Source organism: Primulina eburnea, unplaced genomic scaffold (genome assembly GCF_022965805.1).
Source record: "Primulina eburnea isolate SZY01 unplaced genomic scaffold, ASM2296580v1 ctg1415_ERROPOS9300000, whole genome shotgun sequence".
NCBI classification, from domain to species: Eukaryota; Viridiplantae; Streptophyta; class Magnoliopsida; order Lamiales; family Gesneriaceae; genus Primulina; species Primulina eburnea.
In genome coordinates this window covers 69,118-90,060 of record NW_027330944.1, presented here as the reverse complement: position 1 = coordinate 90,060, position 20,943 = coordinate 69,118, and the positions used below count along the sequence as shown (strand labels likewise).

Genomic DNA, 20,943 nt, shown 5'->3' with positions numbered 1-20,943 from the left:
TAGATGAATACCATTTAGATATTACCTGAAGGTTAGTGTTAAATTTTCCAGCTATCCTTATCAACCCTGTGAGATAACGCAAGATCAGTAAGTCCAAGGATATTGCAGCTTTAACTCCCGGCCTCTGCACTTTTATGGCAACAACATTCCCACTGGACCGCAGCCTACCTTGGTATACCTTTTCCAATATGAAGAATATCAGATTGAAACAACAGTACCACGAAAACTAATTTGATCTCTGCAATTGTGATATGTATCAAGATAACGTCACGTAAAACCTCTCCCAACTAAATGACATAGAAACGAACTAACCTGTCCAAGTGATGCAGCTGCCACAGGCTCAGGTGAGATTTCCGAGAAAAGCGTATCTATTGGTAGCCCTAGTTCTTGCTCTATAGTATCAAACGCAATTTTTGTGGAAAATGGTGCAATTTGATCTTGCAAGAGTGAAAGCTCATTCAAATATGAGGGTGGTATCAAATCCTACAAGAACTCAAGAAGCATATATTTAACAGACAATTTACTGTTAATGACACGAGAAAATCCCCAATTCAATTCAATCTAAATAACTCTTAATCCCTCCAGCAAGTGCAGCATTCCAGTGAGTTCCATTTAACTATATCAAAACTTACAGAAGCAAATTTCTAGAATTTTCTTTTTGCAATGCTAAAAAATAAGATGGCTAATAGAGGTTTGGCAAACACCCATGGTAAAGTATGTAACAAAATGTTAGGGATTTGGTGTTATCTAATCAGTTTGTAAATACAAACTTATAGGATTAGAAATTTAGATCACTATGATCGAGATAGAGTTTCCTAGATCTATGGAATTCTACAGCTCGAGAAACATGCATGTTTATGAACACAGCTCAAGAAATTTTGTAAACAATACAACAGATGTATTCGAAGAAAAACGATGTTGCACATATCTATCACATCAATCTCAAGTTCACGATGGGCAAACAAGATACTTTCTTTATCACGGAATAGATAATTTATCTAAAAATCTGCAACAGGAAATAAATTACTAAAAATGTATCTCAATATGAGATCATGAGGATGTCACCACTCTTCGAAATCTAATGAAGAAAGATAAAACATTTGGTTTCTTGACAGGCCTTCCAGAGGAGTTTGACAGAGTACGAGAGCAGATTTTTGGTAGAGGAGTTTCCCTTGAGGCTATTGCTATTGTTCAAATCTAAGAAAATAGACGCGGAGTTGTACTTCAAGACATAACCTCCATTGAAGTATCAGCATTAGCAGCTACTGGACCTAAAAAGGCCAAAGTTCTAACATATACTGCACTTATTGCAAGAAGAAAGGACATATGAAGGATCGATGTTGGAAGCTCCATGGAAAACCTGGAACTGAACAAACAAGTGAGTTAGGCAGTGGACAGAGAAGGGTCAAACCAATATGGCAAATGCACATGAGAATACTTCAGACCAGCAAGAAGAAAATAGTAAACCCCTCCCGACAAACTTGATATTGAATGGCTGAAATCATTCTTGGATATGCCAGATAAACCATCAGGTAATCGTGCCTTCATTAAATCAGGTATGCTTCCTTCTGCAAATGCTATGAATGCCTTAGAGATAGGAAAACCTAGCCCCTTGGATCATATATTTAGGGGCTGCCAATTTTATACTAACTCATCACACCATTTTTGTACATAAAAACTTGTCCAAGCTCTAAAAGATAATTAAAGCAGATGGAACTCATATCACAGTTTTTTTTTTTTGATAAGAAACTTGATAATATTATTAAAAAAAGAGTGTTTCTTTTACATCAAGTGGACTAGTGGTCCACTACCAACAAAAATGAAATCATGAAATTAGCAATAAACATAAGTCCAATCTCTTAAAAGATCAAGTATCGATAAACTCTGAAACTCTTTAGTATTTGCAATCCAATTTGCTATCTTGATCTTGATTTTTTCCCCACATTCTTCTGCGTTGTCTTCCAAATCTTCAAAGATTGTTCTATTTCTCTCTAACCAGATACCCCAACAAATGCCATGGATCACCACCCTCCAAAAGATCTTTCCTCTTTTGTCGAGCCATTGTCCAAGATCCGTAATAAACAAATCTTGTGTTGTTTTTGGTATGACCCAAACCAATCTCATTTCTTCCAAAGTCCTAGATCACGATTCATTAGCAAGCTTACAATGAATGAGCATATGATCTTGTGTTTCCAAATCATTACGACACAACACGCACCAACTGGGAGAAAGAGCACAATTAGGCCATCACTTTTGCATCATCTCGGATGTAGGTAATTTGCCAAGACTTGCCGCCCACGAGAATATTTGAATCTTTGATGGAATAGGAGTTTTCCAAATGATATGGTAAAATTCGAAATGTTGGACACAAATATTCGCGGAGAAGAATTAATGGAAAAAAGACTTGACCGTGAACTTCCCAAACGGATCCCCTTCCCAAACTCGAAAATCATTGGCCCTTTCCACCAAACTAACCCTATCCAAAATGCCTAACAACGAAGACAACTGAACGACCTCCTCATCTCGGAGAGGCCTACGGAAATGGAAATCCCAAGAATAGTAATGTGACACAGTATCGAATTCAGCAAAATAAGATATAGGCAAATTACGAGCCGAAGTAAAACGAAATAAAGAAGGGAACAAATCCCGGAAAGCTAAATCCCTCCACCAAATGTCCTCCCAAAACCAGATTTTTGTACCCCCTCTAACCACTAATCTCAGTAGTCGGTGACATGTCAGATAAGATCTAAAGATGAACTTCCACGGGCATCTGAACGTCACATTCGTAGCCAACCCTGCATCCCAACCGTTTTCTTGTAACCCATATTTACTCTTTATTATTCTTTTCCACAACGGCTCATTTTCAACGTTAAACCTCCACCACCATTTTCCCAAAAGCGCTTTGTTTCTCAAACAAATATTACCAATACCTAAGCCACCTCTCTCTTTCGGTCTACAAACTTGTTCCCACCCAACCATATGACAATGTGATTCACCCTCATTTCCATCCCACAGAAAATCTCTCATTATCTTCTCCATCTTCCCGCTACTCATTTTGGTTCCCTGAAAAGTGATAGAAGGTATATAGGCAAAGCATTCAATACTGCGGCAATCAATGTTACTCTTCCCCCTTTGGACAAAAATGCCTTTTTCCAAGTTGCCAATTTTCTACTAATCCTGATTAGGATCGGTTCCCAAAAAGACACTTTTATAGGATTGATTACCCCCTAAAGGAACTCCCAAGTATGTAATTGGCCATTGATCCCTACGACAACCAATCCTGTGGGCCAGTTCCTCCTCTTCAACCTCATCTTGGCATAACCCAATAAAGCACTCTTATCCTTAGTCCTGACATATCACAAAACAAGTTCAAGATTTGCACCAAAAAGGATAAGTGACCCTTTTTTTGAACGAAAAACAGTGTGTCATCCGCAAACTGGATATGTGATACTTCCACCTTTTCTCGGGCCACTTCAAACCCATGGATTAAATTCTCCTCTTTTGCTTTATCAATCAAACTTCCCAAAATGTCGACCACCATATTGAACAAAAATGGTGATAAAGGATCTCCTTGTCTAAGCCCTCTATTAGCTTTAAATTCCCCCATCGGTCTTCCATTTTATCATGATGGAAAACGAGACATTAGATACGCATCCTCTTATCCATACTCTCCATCTCTCTCTGAAGCCCTTTCTCCCTAACACGAAGTCCAAGAAATCCCATTCCACATTGTCATACGCTTTTTCGAAATCAATTTTCAATACCCAACCCTTTTTTTTCTTCTTCCCTTCTTCCACCAACTCATTAGCAATCAAACAACAATCCAAAATTCGTTTCCCCTCAATAAATGCATTTTGAGATTCGGACAATGTATATCTTGTATAAGCTTGTTGTGAGGCAAATGGGTCTGAAGTCCTTAACCTTTAATGAGTCATTTTTCTTTGGTATCAAGCATATATACGATTCATTAGTTATCCCATTTATGATCCCTCCTTCGTAAAATTCCTCAAAAACCTTCATTAACTCCCCTTTGACTACATCCCAACAATCCTGATAAAGTCCCAAAGTATAACCGTCAGGCCCCGGTGCTTTGCATCTGTCACAATCAAAAACCGTCTTCGTAACCTCTTCTTCGCAAAATGGTTGTTCAAGCTCAACCCTAATATCGTCATCGATAGGCCTCCATTCTACTCCTTCAATCCCAAATATTCTTACATCTCTCTTACTGTACAACTGTTGGAAGTAATCGACAATGGCTTTAATTATTTGACCTTCATCCTCTATAACCACTCTTCATTCTCCCTCCCCTCACCCTCCAAGAAATCAAAAATTTGTCTTCTCCATCATCGAACAGGTCATCCTTCCTTTCAAGTTTTACGTGTCATGTTTGCTTCTATCTTTACAAATGTAGATGCCAGGGAGTTTCATTGTGATATTCGTGAGTTTGATAAACACAAACACGTCTCTTTTCTTCAAGCAATAAAAGATCATTTTCCCTTTCGAATTGATTCACACAGGCATTTGGGGTCCATTTCATGTGATACCACAACAGGTGCACCTTGGTTTGTCACTTCTGTAGATGACTGTAGAAGGTTTACTTGGGTCTTCCTTTTGAAACAAAAATCGGATATTACCATGATCTTTCTCAACTTTCGTAACATGATCCAAACACAATTTGGAGTGAAAACTAAGAAAATTCGCACCAACAATGCAAAATATTTGTAGGAGAAATAGGAATGTTCTAATACATAGAAATAGAATATTTATTAAAAAAATAAATAGAATATTTTACTCCTACAATTAAGGATTTATTATTGTGCAGGTACTTTATTAAAAACGTAGTATGTTGTGTAATGTAGGTTTCTTGTTGTAATGCTCGGTTACTCGTACAAATGATTAATAATGCATTTATGTAATTTATTATGTGCTTATTTGACTCATTATGTTTCAAGTGTTGATTGAGGCATTGATAGTGAGATTGAATATGATTTATATATTGTCTATGGTGTATTGAGATTTGAGAATGAATATATGTCTAAATAGTGATAGTAAGATGTGTATATAAAGTGGTGTAATGGAAGTTGGTATAGAAATGCAAGAAATGAGATGAAAAATATGACAGTTCTTACGGGTTTTAGCATAATGATTTGGATATTGATCCAAATGTGTGAGGCCACAACCATTAGAAAGCTAAGATATAAGGTTACAACTTTTAATGTTTTGGGTTTTGTCCAAATTATTGTGGAAGACAAGCCAAAAGCGCCCCGAAGTGTGTCGTGTGTATCGTCATTCCTACAATAACACATTTTGGTACAATGAGCATAACTTTTTACTCAAACCTCCAAATGACATGAAACCAATTGGAGATGCACGCCAAGACATAGAGCTACAAATTTCATGTTTACCACTTTTTCAGATTATGAAAGAAAGAAACGTTTCTGGAGCAATCTTTGATGAAACTGTGTTCAAGGACAGAAGGTACGGCACCCGAGCGCCCTTACACCAAAAATTCAGTACTTTGGCAGAATGTTCCGCGCTCGAGCGGTAAGATCTTACCGCTCGAGCGCCGCTGAGTATAGAAAATGATAAGTTTCAAATTTTCTAAGCATCTCTTCCATCTCCTCAACTTCCTTCACAGCAAAAACTCGAGAGAACACAAAAAACTCTTCCTCCAATTGATCTTTTCTTCCTCTTATTCATCATTTTGAAGTTAGAATTTAGTTCTCCATCACAAGAACATCCTAGGTGTATAAGTTTTCATCTCTTTTGATTGTTATATATGTAGGGGTGACTTTCACCTTGTATAAATATAGTGATTGGATTATTGATATATTTGACAGCATAGGAGCAAGAAACATCGCCTCAAACAAGTATTCTAACCCTTGGACTGTAAGTTGACATGTTCTTGAAGTAATACATGAGTAATATTATGTATTTCAAATGCTTCCCATTGATTATGTTATATGTACATTGTTAGTATGTTTATTGATGAAAACATCGCACCATATTCCATTGTTATGTATTAAATATGAAAGAAATTCATGAATATTGGGTATAGGTGTTATGTCATGAACATGAAAGAAAAGGAAAATGACTGATTTTTATATGATATATGTGCTTGTTGACATCATCGGTGGTTTTAAGTCCACCAAACCTATTGGCCAATATATGTTCATGGGGCGTGGGATTGTCACAGGGCACCCTGACGTCCAACACAGTAGTAGCTATATAATAAAGCAAGCACGGTAGTACAGGTCAACTAATGAGGCTCAAGTACAGAAATGAACATGAATATATTCTATGGTATGACATGATTTAAAGATTCGTTGTTGATCACAACTTGATATGTATGTTCCTTCTACGCATATTGATATGTATAAGTGCCAACTTATTGAGTTTTATAAACTCACGTAGCTCATGTAATACAGGATCAGGTAATGAAGATGCATAGGATGTCGGTTCGCCAATAATGCTTGTGGTGTGCCTTACTTCGACAAGAACCCGAACGTCTTATTGTATATCTTCCTCATATGTATTACGATGGATTTTATGGCAGGGGTTGAAACAAGTTTCATGACGTTTATGACCATATGTATAACGATACGGTGTATGTTTGTATATGAAAATATGATTATACGTATGTGTAGATGTTGTTGCTTGAGATTTTGGCTTTTGCAAATTGTAGGGACATCATGCCAAAAATTTTATAAACCGTCAATTAGATACCCTTTGTTTGAATTACTTCATAATATAGTTATATCATTCAAACCCTATTTTGATTATGAGTATAAGTATCATTAATCGTGTCAAGTATAGAAGAAGGGTGTTACACTTGCATTATAATTATTTATTCAGAAAAGAAAAAAACAAGAGATATGACATAATTTATCTTGCTTTTTCCTTCCTGTTAACATGGCATAAGAGCCTTGGCTTTGATAACCTACCAAAATCACTACTTGGTTTATAGCAGTCGTCTTCGTATAATGGCAAAAGAAAATTTCCACTATTCTTTATATTGCATCAGCGATTATATCCATCACCTGTCCTTATGCTTCTGATGACACCTATAACTTGGTTCGTCGCACTTCCTTCCTTCTACAGCCGCGAAATACCTCTTGTAGAACCAATGGTTAATCGCAAGTCTCCAGATCTTTGAATTTGCGAGATGAATGGATCCCAGCGACAAGAGTTTGATGGGCCTCAGGAGAGCCTGGGTATGAAATCATCTCACTCATACCCTTTAAACCCTAACAACTTCGAAAGCCCCTCTATTCAGCTATCAATTCATAAATGGAATGATAAAAACTACCTGGAACCGGCTCAATCCATAAAGCTAATTATTGACCAAAAAAGGTAAAGCGGGATATCTCAGCAGGGGGATAACCGAGCCAGCAAAGAACGACACTTCATGGACCAGGAAATCGGATAACTCTGTGGCAACAGCATGTTTAGTCAATTCTAAGGAACCTACCATGAAAGACATATTTCTGCTTGCTCGCTGCCAAAAATGTACAGGATGCTGCTCGTTTCTGATTTCGAAAACTCGTCACAAATTTACGAGTTAAAAACCAAATTGCGGCAGTCTAGTCAAGGAGAATGAAAAGTGTTCGAATATCATGATGAAATGATTGCATTGTGGAAGGAACTGGATTTGTGTTATGAAGATAAACAGGAGTGCAAATAGACATTGTTGGCCATACAGACTCAAACTTTGCCTGATCTCAATCGGATAGGAAGTCCATGTCAGGATATGTATCATTTGTTGGGGGCAATCTGGTGACATAGACAAGTAAACATCATGTAGTTTCATTGTCTAGTGCGAAAGTTGAAGACCGTGCTTGTCATCATGCAACTAGAAGCTTACCAGGCTTAAAATTCTCGCAAATACCCATGACACACTTCTAACGATAACATACCAATTACCAACTATCGAGATTGCAAATAATCTAGTGCAACACAACTGGACAAATCATGTTGAGTTTGACAAGAACTATATCAATGATAACTTAGATTTTTGGCAGGATAAAGTGTGAGAACCCAAATTTTTGACAAGAACTATATCAATGATATGCTTCCATATGTTTTGAATAACATATCCAAATTTCAGCCAGATCCAACGGTTATTTTTCGTTTATAGCTCACGTAAGAAAACTGTTCAAATTCTAGGCGGCAATAACATACCTATGGTTTTCTGTCCATGAACAGGTTATAACGACTTTCAAACCCGATCTCCACCGTTTGTAATTTATTTGACGTACTTGTGAACGTAATGTCCAAGTTTGAGCCCCCCGATCCAACGGTGCAATAAGTCGTAAATAAATCTGCAAGGCGATTAATTTTATGGTCGAAATGCCGCTGCGCTTTGGAAGTGTCATTTGCATGATTCTTCTACTATTTTCGAATTTTTCCTAACAATCATAAGATAAGTGGGTTTGTTATAAAATATGTTGTGTATGAATTATTTCGTTTTTGAAAGTTTCTGTGGAGCACCGTTACTTTGTTTCTCCCCTTCTTGATACGATTATCGTATGTTCTACGTTTTGGCACTGTGAGGATCCAACTGGATATTCGTGGGAATCCCAATATGAGTTATGTTTATGGCCCTTACACGGTGGGATTGTAAACGTTATACGGCATAGCCCTCTTAGAGGAATAAAAATCAGAGACTGATACAATAAATCATGGAAAGTAGAGGATCTTAGTACCTTAGCCAAAATTATGCTTATGGTTATGATGATGACATGTTACGAGAATCATATTATGCATTATATTGATATGTGGGTTTTTTAAATTCATTTGTATTTGTTATGTATGTGCTGGATTGTTTCTCTTTCAAATGGAGCCTACCTTCAAGACCGCACCATTGAGTATCCCAAGACCACCTTTTTCCAATTTCTTGTTATAGTTTTGATTCTAATAAAGAGAGTGATATTCTTTTATGGCACTATAGACTAGGTCATCCAAACACTCTGCACTTAGCAAAATTGTTTCAATTCCCATTTCGTAATAATAAATCATCTTTACTTCAATTCGATGTTTGTCGAGTTTCCAAACGCACCCGTAGCACTTTCAAACCACAACCATACAAACCATCAAAACCCTTCTAACTCATTCAAAGTGACATTCGGGGTCCATCAAAAAATAAAAAATGTGCCAGGAACTCGTTGATTCTTTCTGTTTGTGGATGATCATTCTCGCGTTTCCTGAAGGGTCCAGTCCTCTTTTAAGACAAGTCCGAAACAACTTCCCAGTTCAAACATTTTCATTCAATGATTCAAACTCAGTTCTGTGCTCAAATACAAGTCCTCTTCACTGCTCGTGCTCTTGACTACTTTAATTCTGTGTTGGGAAGTTATCTGGCATGTCATGGGATTGTCCATCAAAGTTCCTGTGTCGACACACCTTAACAAAATGGGGTTTCTGAACAGAAAAATCGCCACCTTCTCGAAGTTACCCATTCTTTTTTGTTCACACACACGGTCCCTCGCCATTTTTGGGGTAATGCGGTACTCACTGCCACTTACCTAATTAATTGTATGCCTTCTTGTGTCCTCAACTACAAAACCCCTATCGAAGTCCTTCTGGACCACTTTCCTCAAACACATCTCCTAAACTCTATTCCCCAAAGTCTTTGGGTGTTCTGCCTTCCTCCATATCCATTCCCAACACCGTGAGAAACTTGACCCGTGAGCAATCAAGTGCATTTTTCTAGGGTATTCCCCCAACCAGAAAGGCGGCAAATGTTATTGCTCGAACACCAAAAAGTTTTATCATTCTCTTGATGTCACCTTCGAAAACAAACCCTTCTATCCCAATTTATCCACTCAAGGGGAGAGCAACATCAATGGTGGAAGTGGAAATGAATCTCTAAATTGGGATCTTAATTCATTTGACGACCCAATCTCTGTCAATCCAGAACCTAACCACCTGTCAACTTCTTCAAACACATCCCTCAAGTTTTATCCAAGAAGGAAGGTCATCCAAATGGACAGACAACAAGACGCAGCACCTAGTCAGCCAGTCCATGACTCCTCTACGAGACCAATTCCCAATGAAAAAACCAAGGTACTGCTGATCTTGACGAAAATTCTCCTATAATTGATAAATGTTACATTGACAGACCTGTTGCATTGAGAAAAGGGAACTAGAACATGTACCCAACACCTGATATGTAACTTTGTTTTATTTAAATCATTATCTTCTACATATCGTGTATTTGTGTCTAGTTTAGATCAAGTTCAGGTCCCAAATTCAATTGAGGATGCACTCAAGGATCCTAAATAGAAGTTTGCCGCCGTTGATGAGATTACAGCACTAGAAAAGAACAATATCTAGCAGATCATGAACTTCCCCTTGGGAAACGAACGGTTGGGAGCAAATTGACTTTCACAGTGAAGTAAAAGGCTGATGGAAGCATTGAACGATACAAAGCACGACTTGTTGCTAAGGGATACACTCAATTTCACGGAATAGATTATCAAGAGACCTTTGCTCCGGTAGCAAGACTCAACACCGTCAGAGTAATCCTATCAATTGCCGACAATCTTGACTTATTCTAACTGGATGTTAAAAACGCATTCCTCAATAGAGAACTGGAGGAAGAGGTATGCATGGAAATTCCCTCGGGGTTTGTGACTGAAGCAGTGAAACACAAAGTGTGCAAGTTAAAAAAGTCCCTGTATGGTCTTAAAAAGTCACCTCAAGCCTGGTTTCATCGGTTTACCAATGTGTTGACTAAAGAAGGGTATTTATAATGTCAAGTAGGTCACATGTTATTCGTCAAGCACGCCGAAGGAATGACTAGTGCTCTCATTGTCTACGTCGATGACATCATTCTCACAGGGGAGTGTGAACCAGAAATGAGTCGCATAAAAGGAATCCTTTCAAGGGAATTTGAAATGAAATATCTAGGAAAACTTAAATATTTTTTGGTTTGGAAGTGGCAAGATCATCTCATGGAATTTCAATCTCGCAACGAAAGTATGTTCTAGATCTACTTAGATAGACTGGAATGTTGGGTGCAAACCACCAGTTGACACTCCAATGGATCCAAATGTGACAATAGGTACGAATCAAGATCGAGTGTTTGTTGACAAAGGAAGATACCAGCGATTGGTAGGAAAATTGATCTACCGATCACACACTCGACCTAACATAGGATACATCGTAAGTGTTGTCAGTCAGTACATGACTAAACCTACTGAAGAACACATGGAGACGGTATATTGAGTGTTGTGATACTTGAAGGGAACACTTGGAAAAAGGTTGTTCTATAGGAAGACTGCAATCAGAAATGTTAAGAGTCTACAATGATGCTGATTGGGCAGGTTGAGAATTTCTACTTCAGGTTATTTTTCATTTGTATGTGGTAACCTCGTGACTTAGAGAAGGGAGAAACAACCAGTTGTGGCCAGAAGCAGTGCAGAAGCAGAATTCAGAGCTTGGTCCAATGGGATTGTGAAGGCATGTGGCTTAAAACGCTTCTCAATGAATTGAAGATAGGAAATAGTCATCCGATAGAAATGATGTGTAACAACCAAGCGGCCTTAAATATTGCCAAGAATCCAGTTTATCATGATCGAACCAAGCATATGAAAATCGACAGACACTTCATAAGTGAAAAGATTGAGAAGAAAACAGTTGATCTCCACTATGTTCCCTCACACATGCAGCTGGAAGATATTTTGACAAAGGCGCTCCATCGACCGCACTTTGAAGAATTAAAGACCAAGCATGGCATGACAAACATATACCGCCAAGCTTGAGGGAGAGTGTTTAAGATTTTTTATATCTTAGATAAGATAATTACAATATTTATTTAAGCTAAACTTTAAATTTTAAATAGATATATTAGATATGGTAGAGATAAGGATCTAGGTCTTCTTTACATATATTGATTCATGTACATTCAATGATAATAAGAATTTTATTCCACCAAACTCTAGTAATTATTAAATTTAGCTGGGTTCTTTTGAAGTTATAAACCTAGGTAGAGGTGTATGTAATTAACCCATCATAAAGCTTTTTTAAAAGTTAACACACAGAATTCATTTTCATTTATACTCATTTTAGTTTGTTCTTTACAAAAACAAAGAATTCCCCTTCAATAAATTAAAGAAAACAGATCAATATTTGAATATCATAATAATATTTAAATCGGATAAAATAACTAGTGACTTACTGGCCGAGATGAAATGGCCTGAGCAATTTTAACATATGCCTGCACACAAGGAAAAAAATAGAATGTTACTTGATAAGATATAGCTTTCAGATGTAATATCTTGCTGTGAATTGGAAAAGTATGCATTATTAAAGTCACAACATGACAACTGACTATGTCTGATTATGATCCAACCATAAACATAATAAGGTACCAGTTGTGGAAGTGAATTGTTTGCGAAAATTCAAAATAAATAAGGGCTGCTATCATTTCATAGTTTCTGACAATAAGAAACTTAACAACACTTGTTGAATTTAAATAAGCCAAAAATGGCAAAAAGAATGTCAAATAAAAGCCCTAGAGTGAGAATTTTTTGAAAATGCTCTCTCCCTCTTTCACACCTCAAGATACCGGTCTCTTCTTCCGTTCATTCAACATCTTCAATCCATAAATATTGTCGATCGTCCTTCCTTCTGATAACGGCGCTGGCCGTCGGCCGTCGGCGGCTGCCCCCCTTTAACTTTTTTTTTTACCTGCCTACCTGAAAATGCGTCGCATTATGCTCGCTTTCTTTACTGGAATACATTGCCGCATATTACCCTCTCCGATTAACTTTCTCCGATTATAACCGACCGAACTTGTTCACGTTTTTTTCCCAGTACTCCGTCTAGCCTTTTTGCATCCCTGATAACTTTGTGCTTCTGGATCGGAGCTTCACTATTTCGTCGCCATAGCCAGTGGAATAATGTCCCAGTCTATTAAGCCAACGGTAAGAAAGGAAACGGTTAAGATTGAGTTTAAGACGTTTTCTCTAAAGCCGGTGAATGGAGGTTCGATGATTCGGTGGTGTGAAAGAACAAGGAACGCAAGCTATATTCTGGAACTCGACCGCGAGGAGTCTACATGGATCAGCTCTAAACTCAGGAACTTCATTATTATTAATCCACAGTCATGCGTGGACTTCAATCGATTTAGGGGCAGAAGTGCAACAATCATCGCTCAGCGTTTTGTTAACAGAATAGGCCTGTTTTTAGAGATATCAAGATTCAATTCAATGGGGAAGAAACAGAATATCATCGTGCCAAGTGGTTTAAAGGCTCTAGGATGGATTAGGATATCTGATATCCTCATCAAACTACTGTCTGGGAAGTCACAGAGAATGGAACAAAAACCGATTGAGTATGGCAAAGCCATTATCAGAGCTAAAACTACTCAGAAGTTAGTTCAGAAGGTCGAATGGATTCACAATCAACGAGTGAAGAAGGTCAAGGAGGACAGTGACTGGAAATTTACAGAGAGAGATTGGCATGAAGCCATTATCATCACTAAAGGTAGGGTCAACGTATCGTGATCACAAGTTGAAATGGTATTAGGGAAAGACGTCAAGAGGAGGATCGAAGTACATCCGTTTCAAGCTAACAAAGCGGTTTGGTGGCCAGAATGTACTAAGGAACTTTCGTTTTATCTCAATCTGAAAAGAGGATTTTTCGAATTTGGAGTGGCTCTAGATTTCGAGGAATGGAGGCCAAACATCAATTCAGCAGATTCGGTAATCAAGTGTTGTAACAGTTGGATTAAGATTTCGGGGTTACCATGGAACTTATGGACACTGGATAATTTCAAAGTGATCGGGGCACAATGCGGGGGTTTAGTGGAGGTTAGCAACGATACAAGGCGACTCCGAGATTTAGGGGCAGCAAAGATCAAGGTCAAAGGAACAAAAGATGGGTTCATCAACAACAAAATTTTGATTCCATTTAACGGGGTTAATACGGAACTCAGAATTATCGCCCTTACTTTCGATCGTAAGGCCTACGAGACTTACGAAAAGCAGACATACGCCCAAGTAGTGGTTAATGGCAAGAGGACTGTCGCAGATTGGGGAAATTCAAATATATGCAGGACTTCGGAGAAACTCGAGACGCCACCACACATCCACAAGGTATTGATCGAAGAGGGGCAGGGTCTTCAGTCTACGGCCAAAGAAGATGAAGAGCAATCAGTAAAATCATTGACTTCAGCTCAACCGACTCTAAGGAAGGTGGGAAAAATCTTACAAAGGATCTCACCCAAACAAATTGAGGATTTCAGAAGATCTCCTATCCATTCATTACCCGACAGAGAAGACGAAGATTCGGGCACACAAAATAGCGAAAATGGACCTAACTCGGTATTGCATACATATCGACAGATTTATTGCAGAAAGTCCAACACAGCTAACAGAGACGTTTCTGAATTAAATAAGGACGGTGGTCAAATCAAATCCGATGAGCTAAACAGGGATGAATCAAGAAAGACAAGGGAGCTTCATCAGGAAAAATTTCGAAGATAATATTCACAACGACTCAGAAGACGACCTACTGGACGATGAGTTTGATTTACTGATACGGCCAATCACGTTTCTTCTCAATCGGAGTCCTTGTGCAATAATGATGCAGACGGAATGGACATCACAGGGTTGTTCCTTCAAGAGGAAAAAATAGAGCACATCCCAGAGCCATCTATTCTCGATAATACCAATCCTTTAGTGGGAAAGGTACTTTCCTGCTTTCAATCATCGGGTTTTAATCATTTGTTCAAACTCAATTCTTTTCTTCCTGCGTCTTTCTGTGCCTTGGGGTTGTCGACTGGGATATTGGGGGGGGGGGGGGGAGGGGGCCAATCAAGTTCACTGATCAAGAATGGTTCCGAGGGAAACACTTACATAGGTGATGAAGGGCTGGTGAAATTAAATGCAATGAGAAATCTTCGGGAAAAGAGTACTATTTTAACAGATGAAATTGAAATGAGCAAGTCTACGGGTAAGTTCAGCAGAGAGCTTGTTAGGTTGAAATGTGGGATCAACTATGACAAAGGATCGTCTTCGAGAGGCTCCAAACGTTGTTTATGAAAATATGCTCTTGGAATATTAGGGGGGAGGGTCGGCGAGAAGGCGGGAGTTAGTGCGCTTGGTTATTCGAAAGGAAAATCCGGACATTGCGGTGGTGTTAGAAACGAAGAAGATTGGAGTGGATCGTCGATTTGTCGCAAGTTCATGAAAATCCAGATTTGTGGATTGGGTTAGTTTACCAGCAGAAGGACGATTAGGAGGCATCCTAGTTATGTGGGATCCACGAGTGGTACAAGTGAGCGACAATCTCATTGGGAATTTTTCAGTTTCAGTTCAAATAAAGTGGAAAGAGGGAACTAATTGGTGATTCTCAGCCATTTACGGTCCATGCAACCCAAGGAATAAAGACTTATTTTGGGACGAAATTGCAGGGCTGCATTCTATTTGTGGGAATAATTGGTGTGTCGACGGAGATTTCAATGTTGAACAGCACCACTTATACAACCAGTATGCATTGCTTTGATGCATTGATCGAGGAATTGGGTCTGCACGATCCTCCGTTATTAAACGCGAGGTTCACTTGGACAAACTTCAGGGATAATCCCATTTGTTGCAGACTAGATAGGTTCCTTATTTCTGGGGGGTGAAAGGACCTTTCCCATACTACAGGCAAACAGCGCTGCCGAGAATCACCTCTGATCATCACCCGATAATAGTTGACACCACAAGGTTGAAATGGGGACCATCTCCTTTCAGATTCGAAAATGTCTGGTTGACGCACAATAATTTTAAAGAGTCTCTCGAAGAATGGTGGGGCAGTGGGAACACTCAAGGATGGGAAGGTTATAAGTTTATGATGAAACTCAAAGAAACAAAAAACAGGGTTCTACATTGGAATAAAGAGGTTTTCGGAAATGTAGATTACAAAATTTCGGAATTAAGGAATAAGAATAGCCGGCTAGACGAGCGAGAGGCGGAAGGAATGTTGTCAGAGCAACTAAATAAGACGCGAAGAGAAGTGAGATGTGAGTTGGAGACAATGATCATTCGAAAATTACAGATGGAGAGTCAGAAGGCAAAAGTAAAATGGTTGAAAGATGGGGATCAAAACACTAAATTCTTCCATTCTCTCAAAGATCGATTTCCTTCTTTGTTTTCCATTTGTACCGTCGTCAATAAACCTATTCGTCATTTCATTGAGCTTTTTGAGTTAGGAGACAGTCGTCATTTTCGTTGGGATGTGCATTTTAGGAGAAACCTTACTGAAAGAGAGATGGGGGATTTTGGTAATTTATTGGGTGTCATTCATTCGGTTACTATCGAGTTGGGTTCGGAGGATAGAAGGGTGTGGTTGGGAGATTCTTCGGGTCTGTTCTCAGTTCGTTCTTTTTACGGGTCATTCTTTCCTATCCACAACTTTCCCGTTTTCCATCCATATATTCATATTTGGAAAGTTCCTATCCCGCAAAAGATTCAAATTTTCTCGTGGACTGTCGCTTTGGGCAAGTTACAGACCTCTGATTCAGTGCAAAGAAGATGGCCATCATGTGCTCTACGGCCACAGTGGTGCTGCTTGTGTCGAAACAACGAAGAGGATCAGGATCATTTATTGGTGCATTGTTCTTTCTCGAGAAATATTTGGATTAAGGTGATGCAAGAGTTGAAATTTCTTTGGATTACTCCGAGGAGGGCCAAAGATATGTTCACTAAAGATCCGGGTTTTGGCAAGGGGGCTATCGTGGATACTTTATGGTACATGGTTGTTCATTATACGTTCTGGACATTATGGCTAGAGAGAAACAACAGAATTTTCAATGACTCGTCTACCTCGGAGGATAAAGTTTGGGAAATGCTGAAATTAAGAGTCGCACAGTCAACAAGGAATATAAAAGAACTAGGACATCTAGCTATTTCAGATGTTGTTAGGGATTGGAGTTTTGTAACGCTTTAATTTTTATGTTTTGCTCATTTTTAAATTGCGGAAAACTCTTCCGCGTCTTTTGTATGGACCTTTAAATTTTCATTTGAATAAATTGATGTTTCCTATCAAAAAAAAGAAGAATAGGAGAAACAGAGCGACGATAGACAAGATAGAGTTGGAGGATGGGTCACTGATTTCAGATGACTTAAAGATTGAGAATGAAATCATTGGGTACTATAATCAGTTATACAAAAAATCAGAGGAGGATGGATCGGGTCTAGACGGGGTGGAATGGAGGCCAATTACTTTGATGGAGGCCGAGCAGTTGGAACGGCCTTTCTCGGATGAGGAGATCAGAGGAGCGGTGCTTGAATGTGATGGTGCAAAAGCTCCGGGGCCGGATGGATTTACTTTAGCATTTTACCAAAAGAGTTGGGATAGATTAAAGATGATCTACTCAAAGTGTTTGCTGAATTCTACGACGACGGTATTGTCAATGGAAAAACAAATCAACGTACATTTGCTTGATCCCAAAGAAAAAGATGCAACGAAGATTAAAGATTTCAGACCTATCAGTCTAATCACAAGTTTGTACAAAATTTTGGCAAAGGTCTTGACTAATTTTTTTTTTTTGATGAGAAACTAAATATTATTAATAAGAGAAGTTTTACAATTAATGCGGATGAGTAGTCCGCAATACGATTAAGAACACTACATAATAGACACTAATCCAGTACGATCATGCCCATACATACTTCCAATCCCTAATTAAATCAGAAATAGATAAATGCTGAAATTCTTTAAGAGCTACTGTCCAGCCGGCGACTCTGAATCTAATCTTTTCCCAGACTGCCTCTGTGTCATCGGTGCTGTCTTGAAAAATTCTTTTGTTTCTCTCCAACCAAATGGACCATAGCGTGCAGTGTATGACCAATGGTAGGAATCTCGCCAATCTTCTGTTTGAATTATTTCCCAGCTCCATGCTGATTATTTCTGCCGCTTTCCTTGGAGCCACCCACTGAAATCCCAGCTCTATCAAGACTTTTGTCCAAATATCTCTAGCAAAAGAACAATGCACGAGCAAGTGATCTTGATCTTCTTCTTGTCTTTGACATAAGGCACACCACTGAGGGCACAACGTACATAGGGGCCACCTTCTTTGAATGGAATCACATGTGGGGAGTCTCCCCAAAGCAACAATCCACGCGAAAACCCGGACTTTATGAGGGATCGGTACTTTCCAGATTGTTGAAAAGTATTGAAAGTAAGGAAATGAAGAAATAGGAAAGAAAGAGTTGTAAAAAGAGCGAACTGAGAACACGCCCGTGTGATCACCCACCCAAACTCTAAAATCCCCCACACCCCTCTCGAGTCTAACCGAATCTAGAACCCCTAAAAGGTTAGTGTACTCACCCACTTCGACCTCATTCAACTCTCTCCTAAACCGAATGTCCCAATGAAAGCTCTGATTTGGTCCCTCCGAATGCGACACAAAAAAGGTGTTAACAGGTTTATTTTGACTATTGCAAATCCTATACAGTGAAGGAAAACTCTCTGAAAATGACTCTCCCCCCTCCCAAACATCTTCCCAGAATCGAACGATATTACCTTCTCTTAAAACCCCCCCCCTACCAAAGGAAGAAAAGTCGGGTAAGATCGAGAGATAAATTTCCACGGGCTTCTGAAAGTTGTGTTTCTTGCCAACCCCACATCCCACCCATTCTCTTGAGTACCATAGATGCTTGTAATCACTTTCTTCCATAATGCATCCCCTTCCACCGATCCTCGCCACCACCATTTCCCCAACAAAGCTCGATTTCTTAACCCTATATTTCCCACACCCAATCCACCCCTGTCCTTAGGCATAGTAACCTGTTTCCAGCCGACAATATGGCAATGCTGATCCCCATCTGCACCATCCCACAAAAAATCCCTCATCAACTTTTCCATCACCTTTTCGACCCTTCTTGGGACTTTAAATAAGGACATGTAATATGAAGGCAACGCACTCAACACTGACTGTATCAAAACCAATCTTCCACCTCTCGAAAGGAAGGCTTTTTTCCATGAAGCCAACTTCCTTGCCATTTTCGACAATACCGGTTCCCAAAATTCCATCTTCGAAGGATCACCACCCAATGGAACCCCTAGGTACCTTATCGGCAAAGTGTCTCTATTACATCCAATCTCATGTGCCAAGGCAACAACCTCATCATCCGGATAGTTAATTCCCATAACCGTGCTTTTTTCCAAATTAATTTTCAACCCTGAATGAAGGCCGAATTGATTTAGTATATCCACTAATGCGAGTACATGCATCTTCGACTGGACCATAAATAATGTGTCATCCGCAAATTGAATATGTGAAATCTCCACTTTCCTTCTCCCAACTTCTAGTCCTTTTACCTCGTTCAAGCCCTTGGCCTTGTCAACCATTCTTCCCAAGACGTCGACCACTAAATTAAACAAGAAGGGGGATAGTGGATCCCCCTGACGAAGCCCTCGCTCTCCCTTGAATTTTCCCCTCGGCCTTCCATTAATAAACACCGAGAAAGACACACTCGAAATACATCCCATAATCCATCTCCTCCATTTTTCCCCAAACCCTTTCCTGTTCAAAACAAATTCCAGAAATCTCCAATCCACATTGTCATACGCTTTTTCCAAGTCAACTTTGAGAATCCATCCTTTCTTATGCTTCCTACGATAGTCCTCCACCACCTCGTTTGCAATTATACAACAATCCAGAATCTGCCTCCCCTTGATAAACACACACTGTGTGTCCTTGACGGTTTTTTCCAAGACTTTCTTCAATCTGTTAGTCAACACTTTCGACACAATCTTGTACAAGCTAGTGGTTAGACTAATTGGCCTGTAATCCTTTACCCTTATGGAGTCCTGTTTCTTAGGAATTAGGCAAATATATGTTTCGTTTGTGATCCCATTCACCACCCCTCCTTCATGAAATTCCTCAAACACTCTTATCAAGTCTGCCTTAACTGTTTCCCAATTATGTTGGAAGAAAGCTAATGTGAACCCATCGGGGCCCGGCGCTTTCTCACCGTCACAGTCAAACACCGCTCTCCTAATCTCTTCCTCCGTAAAAACAGCTTCCAACTCCTCGGCCTCCATTGTCTCTATGGGACACCATTCCACTCCTTCGATCTCCCCTACCCCATCCCCCTCCGATCTTCTGTAAAGATTCTTATAAAAGCCAAGTATATGTTCCTCAATCTGTCTCTCCCCAGTGATCATAGTTCCATCCTCCAGCATTAATTTTTCTATCGTGGACCTGTTCCTTCTATTAGTCAAAAGGGAGTGGAAAAATTTCGAATTTTGATCCCCTTCCTTCAACCATTTAATTTTCGATTTCTGTTGATCCATGCGAAATTTCATAAGGGATACCATCTGTAGTTGACATCTCAATATTTTCCTTTCCTCGTGCAAGACCGCCGACCACTCTCCCTCGGACTCTAACTCATCCATCTGCTTTATCCTTGAAGTCAACTCGCTCAACCTAATACCCACATCTCCAAAAACTTCTCGATTCCATTTTGATGCCTCAGTTTTAATTCCTTTCAATTTTAGCATGAATTTATACCCCTCCCACCCCTGGAATCCCACATTATTCCACCACATCTTGACCAAGTCTCTAAAAGAGTGGTGCGACAGCCAAGCATTCTCAAATCTAAACGGAGTAGGACCCCACAACACCTTCGTAGTGTCAAGTACCACCGGGCAATGATCCGATGTAATTCGCGGTAGCACTGTCTGCCTGGCGTTCTGAAACATTTCCCTCCATCCCTCGGAGAAAAGATATCTGTCTAATCGACAGCAAATCGGTTGTTCCCTCAAATTTGACCATGTATACTTTGCGTTCAATAGCGGCGGATCGTGAAGGCCCAACTCCTGTATCAAACTGTCGAAACACATCATGCTCGCATTAATGGAATTGCTGTTCAGTTTCTCTCCCGCATTTCGGACCACATTGAAATCTCCTCCCAAACACCAATTTTCCCCACAAATTGAACT

General features: G+C 39.4%; 1 protein-coding gene across 1 annotated transcript in view; it reads right to left on the bottom strand.

Moving 5' to 3' along the window:
- LOC140820746 (uncharacterized aarF domain-containing protein kinase At1g71810, chloroplastic) overlaps positions 1 to 20,943 on the bottom strand; it is a 62,390-nt gene that overhangs the window by 30,322 nt on the left and 11,125 nt on the right. Inside the window, exons 3-5 of the mRNA XM_073181093.1 lie at positions 12,182 to 12,220; positions 313 to 483; positions 26 to 178 (exon numbers count right to left, since the gene is read on the bottom strand). Coding sequence (XP_073037194.1) covers positions 26 to 178; positions 313 to 483; positions 12,182 to 12,220 — 363 coding nt within the window. The remainder of the gene's footprint in view (positions 1 to 25; positions 179 to 312; positions 484 to 12,181; positions 12,221 to 20,943) is intronic.